Source organism: Myxine glutinosa, chromosome 1 (assembly GCF_964187855.1).
Source record: "Myxine glutinosa chromosome 1, kmMyxGlut1.1, whole genome shotgun sequence".
In the NCBI taxonomy this organism is placed as follows: domain Eukaryota; kingdom Metazoa; phylum Chordata; class Myxini; order Myxiniformes; family Myxinidae; genus Myxine; species Myxine glutinosa.
The window spans coordinates 152,953,213-152,966,114 of record NC_136261.1 but is presented as its reverse complement, the minus strand read 5'-3'; the positions used below and the strand labels follow the sequence as shown (position 1 = coordinate 152,966,114).

Below are 12,902 nucleotides of genomic sequence, written 5' to 3'. Positions count from 1 at the left end.
TTATATTTCACCACAGACACTCCTTTGTGGAAAAATAATTTCTAAATATATCTCATTTTCTACTTTGCAGGACATGGAGTCTAGCAATATGGATGAAGACGTTACTCCATCTGTGCTCAATTGCTTCATCTGTGCACGCTCGGATACACCAGCTGAAAGGCTCATACAGGCAACTCCAAAGGGATACTCAACTTTATTGAAACAAGCAGAAACTGTCGAAAATGTTACTGTTGTGGAACGTATGAAGGAGGCTCAAAAGGAAGGAAAACTGAGGTACCACCAGAAGTGTAAAAATGATCTGTACAACAACTTTGTTGCAACCACCAAGAAGTCAGCTCAAGCATCAAAGGCAGAGAAAGAGTCATCAAAGTTGAAGAGAAGACGCACTACTTGTGAGTTCAGTTCATCAACTGGCTGCAGTTCTAGAAGATCACAGTCAGTTGACCTCCTGTATAAGGATGTATGCATTCTTTGCAACCAACCAGCCCAGCTCTACAAAAATAATCCAGCACAAGCTAGAAAGAAATACAGAGTGCCAGATAATTTGACTGCAGATACACTGAAGGCAAGCTTGCTGAAGACAGCACGGAGTCGCGGGGATGACTGGGGCACTGAAGTCACTGGACGCCTGTAAGGGATCAACGACTTGGTAGCAGAAGAAACACTGTACCATTTGCGATGCAAACTTATGTTTGCGAGAGGTGACAGTTTGTCCAAGACTGATGAGGAAGGAAAAAGGAAGAGAGGACAGAGGAGTATTGATGAGGAGCGAGAGGCAGTTTTTATTGAATTCTGCGAATGGTTAGACTCAGAATTAGAGCATGGGGTAATGAACATGGACCAAGTCCATGAAAAGCTGCAGGAGTTTGATCAGTCACCAGAGAAGAGCCTTTCTTATTCAAAGCATTGGCTAAAGATAAAACTACTAGAGAAATACGAAGACACCTTGTATTTCACAACACAGGAAAGAAGGGCAGATGTACTCTGTCTCAAAGATGGCACCGACAATATTCTGCGAGGGCATCATGCTAATCTTGACCATGGAGATGAGAAGACTCAGATCATAAAGACGGCACTCAAGTTCATATCCAATGATATTGCCTTGATTGATTTAGGTCCAAAGTCATACCCCACCACACACAGTATGACTGACATCGATAGTCAGCTGACACTTGTTCCTGCAAGCCTTCAGATGTTCTTGAGACCGATTGTCAAGACAGACGAAAGAGTTGCCGTTTGGGGGCAGAATTTTATTAAGGCCTGTCGACCTCGGTCTGGAGTATTGCCACACCAAATGGGGCTTGCCATACAACTTGATCATAGATTTGGGTCAAAATGGATGCTCAACAACTTCCACCGGCTGGGATACACTGAGTCTTACACGGAGACACAAAACTACAAATACTGCTTCCTTAATAGTAGGAGTGGAGATGATGTTCCAGATACTTCTGGCACTCTTGACACCATTGTGGAGGAAACCGATGAACAGATCAATGATGAGGTTGCGGTTGATGCTGTGCTTGAGGATCAATCAGTGATGACAGCCAAAGTGCCAGCCAGTGAAAGTGAATTGTCAAGTAATGATCAGGTGGTCTTTATGGAGGTTGGGGAAACAAACAATGCAGTCACTCAGTTTGTTGGAGACAATATAGATTTAAACATTGTCTCTATTCACGGAAACACTCCCTTTCACTCAATGGGTTGGATCAAAGTCACCTCTCCGGCACCACCTTTGCAGGAGTGAAGTCAGGAGTGATCAAACCAGAGACTCTACCTCCAACAGAGGGTGCAGCTGCACAACATTCACTCCGTGCCTACCTGCAGACCCGGGACTGGATCCTTCTACAGAGCATGTCTCTGAACCCCAGTGACTATGGATGGACAATAGGTGTGCATGGGTATGAGCCAGTTCCAACACTGGACCCCACGGCTCCTGAGGAGCTATTGCAGTTCACGAGCTGTAATTGTCATGGAGATTGCAGCAACCGGCGATGCAGCTGCAAGAAGAATGGGGTCACGTGCATCTCGGCCTGTGGAGTCTGTAATGGCATTACATGCAGAAACTGCAGTCATGATGTTGTTGAGTCTGAAGAAGACATAGACAATGACTGTTGAAACTTCTGACATTGTGAATGAGAAATAACTCTTGAGTATTATATATGTATGTGAAATAAAAGCTACTTTGTGTGTAAATGTAAAAGTGAAAATATAAATGTTAACAATCAACTCAGAATCATGAAAAACCCTTATTTGACCCCTCATAAGTTACTTAAGGGCCGATTAAGAAAAAAAAAAATCTCGAAAATAATTTTTCGGTACCCGAATTCAACAGCTTTTTTTCTGGGTTTCCCACAGGAGTTGAACTTCAACATTTTAACACATGTTATTACACACCTTTACAAACATATTGGTGAAGAAATTTTTTGGTAACAATTTAGTTAACAGATTTGTGAAATATCTCATAAAATGCCCTTACTAACAACTCTCATCGCCAACACTTCATAGCACTAAAAAACATGGTGCTGCCCTTTGCATTCTTGACTAACGTAGCACTGAAAAATCAAATCATTTTTTCCTTGTCATATACCCAACCTGACCACCAAGTTTCATCTGAATCCGTCCACAACTTTTTCATACATCATGCTTTATATTGTTTTTGGCCCTCTCTCAATGGTGAAGAATCGGAACCTGGTGTTGGCTTAGCGGTTAGGGTGCTGGTTTGGGATCCTAGGATCCTGGGTTGGAATCCCAGTCGATCGCTGAATTAACGCCAGGGGGTTGACTCAGCCTGTCATCCTTCCGAGGTCGGCAAATTGAGTACCAGCTTGCTGGGATGAATGATCCCGGTGTGTACCCCGGTTTAGAATAGGTACACCGTATCCCTGCGCATTGTAAGAGGCGACCAAGGGTTGGCGTCAGGAAGGGCATCCGGCCATAAAAACATTGCCTCAAACAGGGAACCATGATTGTCATGGGGCCCGCAAGGCTAACCCCCGCTCTAGCGGGGAAAATGGCCTTAAAACGATCATTCATTCATTCATTCAAGAGTGAAGAATCGCTTAAAATTTTAGTCGCCGAATCCGGATCCTGCTCTTCACCAAAATCTAATTAATTCGTCCTTATCACACAACCTGTCCACCAAATTTTAGCCGAATCCATCCACAACCTTTTGAGATATCCTGTTCACAAACAGACAGGGATGAAAACATAACCAGGTGGCAGAGGTAATTAAATTATGTGGAAACTAGCAATAAAGAGTTCAGCACATCCCTCATGCCAAAAGAGGCACTTAGAATGAATGCTGTAACAGTCCTTCACCAATTACATCATCAATTCTACATGTTTGGTTTTTACGGCGTAGCCCGTCTTGAGGGCAAAAGCCGTCTCAAACAGTTTGTCCGTCCGTATGTGTGTAATGTATGTAGGTACGTATGTCCCCTCAAACATATACCAATCAGAGCTGAGAATCTGATCACATGACAGAGTGATGTGATTACCGTACGTCTGATGTCATTACGGCAATACGGTGGCTGACTCTCCGCCGTATTGCCAGATTGCTGCTCTTCCAACAATATGGTAACTCCGGCATTTTGATTCCAATTTCGTTCAGGCCGAACAAATCGTCGAACCTGTCGGATATCACAATCGCCATGCTCTACCTTTACCTTTTTCATTCAGTTTGAAGCACAAACAAACCGATTGTTAAAATTACCATCAAATATCAAAAGCATCAGCGTTACTGCTCTTCCAACAAAACGGTACGTATAGGCCTTAGACTTCATGCCTCACCTTTGGGCCGCTTCGGACAAATCAAGTCCATGTTTCTTAATACAGTAGTGTATCGTTTCAGTAATATCGTTTTCGTAATAGTAATAATAATAATAATATAGTTTATATAACCATAACACTTTAATCCCAATGTCGTGAATATATAGTTAATGGATTGAAGCGGTGTATGGTTCATGAATCAATGATAAGTGGTGTACGGTACTAACAACCGCGGAAGTAAGGAATTTACCTCGGTTTTTTGATTGTATGTTATTAACCCAAACCTTGTGGGGTATATAGAGTACAGTAGATCTTAACTCAGTTTTGTAAGTAAAACTTACCTCACGGATGTCAGGATTCCTCCAAATTTATTTGTTTAATGTTATGAACAGCATTCGTGACTGTTTAAAAAACTAATCATATGTGTTTGTGGTTTACAATACTTTACAAGCCCGGCTACGCCGCTGTTAGACTTACGGTCTTGTTTATGGAACAAGCGTTACGCCTAGTTCCCCCGTCGGGGAAGTGATGTGAGTTGACAAAGTGGAACATGCAGAAAACATGCTATGATATGATATTTCGCTCACAAGGGTCAGACATACATGGAGGTGGCCATCTTGGATTTTGACGTGGCGACCCAATTTTCAATAGCGTTCTTCCTTATGCCAAAATACACCCACACACCAGAAGGTACTTCGCTTATTCTTCAAGATATTTCGCTCACAAGGTTCAGACATATATATGGTGGCGGCCGTCCTGGATTTTGACGTGGCGACCCACTGTACAATAGCGGTCTTCCTTATGCCAAGATACACCCACACACCAAATTAGAAGTTGGTACTTCGCTTATCTTTCAATATATTCTTCTCACAAGATTCAGACATACATGGCGGCGGCCATCTTGGAGTTTGACGTGGTGACCCAATGTTAAACAGCGTTCTTCCGTGTGCCTAGATACACCCACACACCAGATTAGAAGTTGGTACTTCGCTTTTTTTCCAAGATATTCATCTCACAAGGTTCGGACATACATCACGGTGGCCATCTTGGATTTTGACGTGGCGACCCAATAGATACACCCACACACCAGATTAGACGTTGGTACTTCGCTTATTGTTCGAGATATTTCGCTCACAAGTTTCAGACATATATATGGTGGCGGCCATCTTGGATCTTGACGTGGCGACCCAATTTTCAATAGCGTTCGTCCTTATGTCGAGAGATACACCCACACACCAGATTAGAAGTTGGTACTTCGCTTATTTTTCAAGATATTCATCTCAAGGTTCAGACATACATGGTGGCGGCCATCTTGGATTTTGATGTGGCGACCCAATTTTCAATAGCGTTCTTCCTTATGCCTAGATACACCAGATTAGAAGTTAGTACTTCGCTTATTTTTCAAGATATGCAGGTTACAAGGTTCAGACATGCATGGCATCAGACATACATGGCGGCGGCCATCTTGGATTTTGACGTGGCGACCCAATTTTAAACAGCGTTCTTGCTTGTGCCTCGATACACCCACACACCAGATTAGAAGTTGGTACTTCGCTTATTTTTCAAGATATTTCGCTCACGAGGTTCAGACATATATATGGTGGCGGCCATCTTGGATTTTGACGTGGCGACCCAATTTTCAATAGCGTTCTTCCTTATGCCGAGATACACCCACACACCCAATTAGAAGTTGGTACTTTGCTTATTTTTCAAGATATTCATCTCACAAGTTTCAGACATACATGGCGGCGGCCATCTTGGCTTTTGACGTGGCGACCCGATTTTAAACAGCGTTCTTCCTTGTGCCTAGATACACCCACACACCAGATTAGAAGTTGGTACTTCGCTTATTTTTCAAGATATTTCGCTCACAAGTTTCAGACATATATATGGTGGCGGCCATCTTGGATTTTGACGTGGCGACCCAATTTTCAATAGCCTTCTTCCTTATGCCGAGATACACCCACACACCAAATTAGAAGTTGGTACTTCGCTTATTTTTCAAGATATTCATCTCACAAGGTTCAGACATACATGGCGGTGGTCATCCTGGATTTTGACGTGGAGACCCAATTTTCAATAGCGTTCTTCCTTATGCCTAGATACACCCAAACACCAGATTAGACGTTGGTACTTCGCATATTTTTCGAGATATTTCGCTCACAAGTTTCAGACATATATATGGTGGCGGCCATCTTGGATTTTGACGTGGCGACCCAATTTTCAATAGCGTTCGTCCTTATGCCGAGATACACCCACACACCAAATTAGAAGTTGGTACTTCGCTTATTTTTCAAGATATGCAGGTTACAAGGTTCAGACATACATGGCATCAGACATAAATGGCGGCGGCCATCTTGGATTTTGACGTGGGTTGCACCCACACACCAAATTCGAATGCGGTCCTTCGCTTACGCACGCACGCCCGCACACACGCACGCACGCACGCCCGCCCGCACGCACGCACGCACGGACGGACGGACACACAGACGGAGGGGAAAGCCATAGTCCCCCTTTCGCTCCGCTGAGCGACGGGGGACAAAAAACTGTCAGTATATGTAATTTGAGAAGTGTCTGTTTGTGTGTTCGTTTGACTTCTATGCAATCCAGAAATAAAGACTCCGTTTTTCCATTGTCTAGTAAACTCAAACTCTGTTGCATTTACTCTCAATTTATTAATCCATTAAATGTGAAAACAAAAACACCATTCTACATAAAATTGGGTCATAATCAAACGCCTATAGCTATTAAAACAGTGCCGTGGAATCACAGATTCTAACCGATACCATGAAGCATCTTGCAGAACACAGAACAGTTTTTTTAATTCACTCACCCACTTTGGGTTCCAATACCAAACCTCCAGCATATGCAGCCTTTTTCTTAGCAAGATGGGGTTTCCCCGATGTTCCCTCTCCTTCTTCACCAACCATCTGCGTACAAAATAATCAATGACGAAAGAGGAAAAATAATACTCCAATCATATACAATGCATACCTCCTACAAGATCCGACAAGATCCTCACTTTGCTGTTTTTGTTGTTGTTGTGGTTCTTGTTTGGGGGTCGATTTTTGATATGTGCACCCATTGATTAGACAGCTGCCGGATCATACCCGCATCTATCGCTCGACTCCACCCACCATAGCACAGAGACAAAATTAAATGGCCGCCATCTTGATTTTCTCGTGAACCGAACACATTAGGCCTCTAGGCCTCTGCTGATTATACACTGCATGGATTTGTTGCATCCGATTTCCATTGGCTTTGCTTAGGGCAAATGTTATTCTAGATAAGGGACCCGAAAAAATATCTAATCGAGCAACATCAAGAGTGAACTAGAACGGCACTCAGTAGAGAGCATACCTAAGCCAGGTGAAGAGTTTACGTTTTGTATCATAGAGGAGACCAGAAAATCACAATACAGAATCACATTTAATCAAAATCATCCGTCCACAACTTTTTGAGATATCCTGCTATGTATCGTTTTTGGCCCTATCTCCCAATGGTGAAGAATCACTTTTAAAATTCGAGTAGCCGGATCCGAATCCGGATCTTCACCAAAATCTAATCATTTTGTCCTGGCCACATACGCTACAACTCTGCCAAATCTCGTCCGAATCCGTCCACAACTTTTTGATATTTCTTGTTCACAAACAAATAGACAGACAGGGGTGAAAACATAACCTCCATCCACCTTTGGTGGCGAAGGTAATCAAACCCACCCAAAGGCACGGTACATCAGAACGCATGGTAATCAAGTATTACGTTTCAGAAATTCCAAAAAAAACAGAAAGGGGCAATATCTCTCCCTGGGTGCTCACATGGTAGAATAATTAAATAATCACTCACGGTTCATGAACAAAAAATTTTTTTCCTGAGTTTCTGAGAACAAAGCAAATATCTATTTTGGGGGACAACCACTTCCCCCCTCCCCACCCCCATAGACTCCCTTTGCGCCCAAAACTTTTTAATGCCGTAAACGTTTGGTAGATCACAGGTGATGAAGGTTTTGGTCAAGTTTCATCAAAATTGTGTGTGTAGTTGCAGAGGAAAAAGCAAATTCCTATTTTGGGGGTTTAGGGGGTTGAGGTGTCAAACCTGGATCCACTTTGACCCTCCGGTAGACTCTCGTAGACACCGACTTTTTTAAAATGCCGTGAACAAACTTCAGTTACAACAAAACAAATATCATTTCAGCCAAGTTTGGTCATAATCCCATCGGCAGTTTCAGAGAAGTTGCAAGTGTTTACGGACAGACGGACTGCAGGACAGCCGATGCGCCATCCCATAAGTTCCCCGGAACTACGTTCCAGGTGAGCTAAACATTAGCATTACGTAATTTTTGAATGGCTCCATATTGGAGTTAAGCAATCCGTGACCATGTGATGAATCAGGTCATTGTAATATAACCGTTGGGAGGGCAACATGGATAAGAGGTGTCGAGTTAATATTTTAATTGCATAACCAATGTGTAATATATTGTTACGGCCCGCGGATAAGGATGTTGGTTTGCCGAGCGGATGGCACCGCGGCCTAACAGTTACCCCGATTAACCCGATCCCCGAACGTTGGCCGGATCGCGCCACAGATATTCAATAGGGAAAAGACTAAGGCGACACGGATGTGAAGAAGAAGCAGACAAAAAGGTTGGAAATACGAATATAATTTATTTGCTATTTACAGGCTCAAAAAAACCAAGGAGAAGGAAAGATAAGAAAATAATATACAGAAGATATTAGACACAGTGCAACGCTAGCTTATACAAACTTAATTAACCCAGGGACAAAACAAACAGAACAAACTCACGTACACAAAAGGATGGATGGGCAGGAGGTGGATGGCTGGAGGGAGAGGAAAGTCCAAGGGGTCCTGCAGCACGATCGGCGCGTTTGGCAGCCGCCGTTCCTTCGCGGCCCTGCTCAAAACCGCCGTCCAGGCCCCAAGCGGCTGTTGAGTGTTGTTTCTGCTGTGGCCGCCGCTGCTGCTGCTGCTGTGGACGTCGCGTGCTTTGCCAGGACTACAACAGGCTTTGTGCTTCCCTGGATGATGATCTCCTTAATGTTCTCTATGTTCTTTTGCTCACATGCCAGCCTCGGACTCTGTTCGGAAAAGCACCAGCTCAGGAACAAGCATCGGTCCACTTGATCAGCCGTTGCTGTGTACAAAGCTTCCTTGGGTGATCTCAATGTACTCTCGCAGTTGGTTCTCTTACAGTTGGTTCTCTCTGGATGATCTTTTTACACAACTCAGCAACTACTCCACTCCATCGACAACCCAACGCCACCACTTTGCTTCTTGCGCGCGCGCTTTATAGCGCCTCCGGCGATCAAGCCGCCGGCCTTCAGGACACGCCCATCGGTGTGCTCACCTCGGCCCTGGTTGGTCGCGCGACCCTCTGGCTCCGCCCTTGATGACGACGGGCGGGCACGCCCGTCTTCCCCGACCCGAGCACATGTTCAATGGTGGTTTTGGAGGGGATGTAATTTGCAATCGAGGCTTGGCAATGATGAAAGGCAATGAAAGTTTTGGGAGTGGGAATGGGGAATGAAAGGAATCTACTCTATTTCACTTGGTGCAATGGAGTGTCATCTTAATGGGAGACAAGGCCTTACCCTAATACACATAATAAAGATATAACTATCAACCAGGGGGAAATCTATGATTGGCTAACGTGTATGCTTTATGGAATTAACTACGGGAACGCCCTTTGACCTTTATACAACACTGAAGGCAGGAGGGTCCAGACTTAAGCAATAATTCACAACAATTTACTACAATACAACACAATAAAAAAATACAATCCCCATTTCCGCAACAATATTAACCAATGTATGTTTCCCAATCGGCACATTACCAGATTTTGTTGCAAGTTGTAACCACAGTGCGGTCATTCTTGTTTATAAATCAATAATTTCAATTGAATCCACTTCCAAACGGCTTTGGTTGCAATCAGCATCAAAATGGAGGGAGGAGAAGAAAAGAAACATGAAACATTCAACTATAATTGACCAATTCTGAGGCAAAAAATCGAGGAGAAATCCACAAACTGGAGGACGTCTGGCACATCTGAGACAACAATTCTGACTTGTGTGTCAAAATTGGTTCCGACTTGTATGACCTCCCTATCTACCCCAGGATGTCCTGCTGTCAGATCTACCTTGCTCCGATATAAAGACAAAGGCAAAAACACATAAAATGTCAAAGCTTTAGTAATTTTGCTGAACAGAGTTAAAGGCCGCCAGTCAGCCATCTTTGGTCAGATTACAAAACAAGGTCTTCTGCATACAGTCACGTGAAAAAGTAAGTACACCCCATGTAAAGTTTTGACTTTTTCAACATATTTCAACATACAGCTATTTGATCTTCATTTCAACAATATTGATAGATAAAGGTGATATAATATAACAAATACTCTGGATTTGGATCTGGATCTGCACTATAACAAACACTCTGAAATATAAATAATAATCTACTCTGGACATGCTGCTTCTGCTTTCTCAACAATGGATGGAGGTCCTCAATGCCAAACAGGAAATTAGAGCTGTCTCCCTTGACATATCACATGCCTTCGATACGGTCTGACACCCCGCTCTGCTCACCAAACTCTCCTCCTTTGGTATCCATGGAAATCTCCACGCTTGGCTGGCGGACTTCCTCTCTAGTCGTAATCATCGTGTGGCCCTGAATGGGTTTCTCTCATCTCCTCTTCCTGTTCAGGCTGGACTTCCCCAAGGCAGTGTTCTGGGCCCTGTGCTTTTTCTGGTCTTCATCAATGATCTCTCTGACTCTCTTGAAAATTCTCTCTATCTCTTTGCTGATGACTCTCCTCTCTGTCGCTCCATTCTTCATCCCTCAGATCGGCAGTCTGCAGCCTCCTCACTCTCTGCAGACCTGGACAAAATCACAGACTGGGCAAACAAGTGGAACATGTCTTTCAATCCTGACAAATCTCACACTCTTACGATGTCTCTCCGAAAAGACCGACTGGACAACCCTCCCATCCACTTTCTGAATAATCCTCTCCAAGAAGTTCTGTCACTCAATCTTTTGGGTCTCACTATCTGCCATGATCTTTCCTGGGAAAACCACATTTCAAATCTGGCCTCCAAAGCCAGTCGCCGACTGGGCATCCTCCATCGTGCGAAGTCCTTCCTTGGTACACCTGAGCTCCTCACCACTTACAAGGCTTTCATCCACACTCTATGGAATACTGCTCTCCCCTCTGGTCTGGTGCTCCTGCCTCACACCCAGCTCGTCTTCACGCTGTTGAAACCAAAGCGTTCAGAAACATTGGAATCTCCCGCGATGAAGCTAACTCCAAGGGCCTTTCACTCACTCACCACAGGCAGGTTGGTGGTCTTTCCGTCTTCCACCGACTCCTCTCTGGCCTTGCCCCCCCAGCTCTCTCTGGGCTCTGTCCCCCAAATATTCCTGCAGGTCGCACAAGATCTGCCTGCAACCCTCTTATGGTTAAACTGGCAAAATCAAGACTTTCTGCTCACCTTCACTCCTTCATTCCTCTTTTCTCCCGCCTCTGGAACAAACTCCCTCACTCTCTTCAATCTTACTCCACCCTCCAGGTCTTTAAAACAGCTGTTCACCACCATCTCTTATCTTCCCCCATCCAAAACCTTGATCTTTTCTATCCCCGCTAATTTCACCCCAATTCCACTTTTTTGAAATACCAACTTCTGTCCTGGAAGTCCTTGGTGTCCTTGTGTTTTATACTTCTCCCACCCCCCCCCCCCCCCTTCCCACGCCTCCTCCCCCCAAGCCCTCTCCCTCCCACACATCTCCCTGCTCTTAAATGTTGTGTGCTCTCAAGTGTTTGTGTGCTTCCCCTTCTCTTGTCTTCCGCTCCCTCTTTTTATATATTTTGTTTGTCTGGTTGATTTGTTTGTGAAGTAAATGTCAGCTCTTTCACGAGCCTCGATTCAGTATACAAAAAAAATATATATATATATATATCATGAAATATTTACACTTTGTAGTCCATTGTGTTATTTAAATCAACATCAATGCAAATTTTGCATGTGGAAAAAGTAAGTACACCCCTACATTTATCACTACTTCAAATACCTAAAATTAGAATCAGGTGCACCAGCTCAGGTGCAAATGATTAGAACATCGTTAGAGAGGATCTTGGAGGAACCTGTCTTATTTAAACCTCAGACATTTAGTTTGGTTTGCTCTTTGTTGTTGAAGTGTGCGGCGTCACCATGCCTAGATCAAAAGAGCTCTCTGAGGCCTTAAGAAAGAAGGTTATAGATGCCTACGAGTCTGGGAAGGGATTTAAAAAGATCTCCAATCAATTTTAAATCAATCATTCGACTGTCTGGAAGATCATCTACAAGTGGAGAAGATTCCAAACAACTGCCAACTTGTTCAGGCCAGGCCGCCCCAGCAAGTTCAGCCCGAGAGCAGACCGCAAGATGCTGAAAGAAGTCTCGAAGAACCCCAGAATGTCATCACAGGACCTCCAGGTAGCTCTTGCCACTGTTGATGTCAAAGTGCACGAGACTACCATTAGAAAGAGGCTGCACAAATTTGATCGACATGGTAGGTGTGCCAGGAGGAAACCTTTTCTGTCCATAAAGAACATCAGGGCAAGACTAAAGTTTGCCAATGAACACCTAGGCAAATACCAGCACTTCTGGAACAATGTGCTCTGGACAGATGAGTCAAAGGTAGAGCTATTTGGCCACAGTACCAGAAGACATGTTTGGCGAAAACCAAAGACAGCATTTGACCACAAGAACATGATACCAACTGTAAAGCATGATGGTGGAAATATTATGGTTTCGGGCAGCTTTGCTGCATCAGGGCCTGGGCAGCTCACCATCATAGAATCCACCATGAATTCTTCATTGTACCAGAGGGTGCTTGAGGATAATGTGAGGCCATCTATCGGAAAGTTGAAGCTCAACCGAAGGTGGACCTTGCAACATGACAATGACCATAAACATACCAGTAAATCCACCTAGGAATGGCTGAAAATAAAGAAATGGAGGGTTCTGGAATGGCCAAGTCAAAGCCCGGATCTAAATCCCACCAAGATGTTGTGGGGGGATTTGAAACGAGCTGTGCATGCAAGATGTTTCCATCACTCTTCTCAACCAGTCACTTTCATCCTTCCT

At 44.1% G+C, this 12,902-nt stretch overlaps 1 protein-coding gene across 1 annotated transcript in view; it reads right to left on the bottom strand.

The window, feature by feature from the left end:
* POLA1 (DNA polymerase alpha 1, catalytic subunit) overlaps positions 1-12,902 on the bottom strand; it is a 202,875-nt gene that overhangs the window by 95,181 nt on the left and 94,792 nt on the right. The window contains exon 23 of the mRNA XM_068120315.2: positions 6,602-6,698. Within this exon, the coding sequence (XP_067976416.1) occupies positions 6,602-6,698 (97 nt within the window). The remainder of the gene's footprint in view (positions 1-6,601; positions 6,699-12,902) is intronic.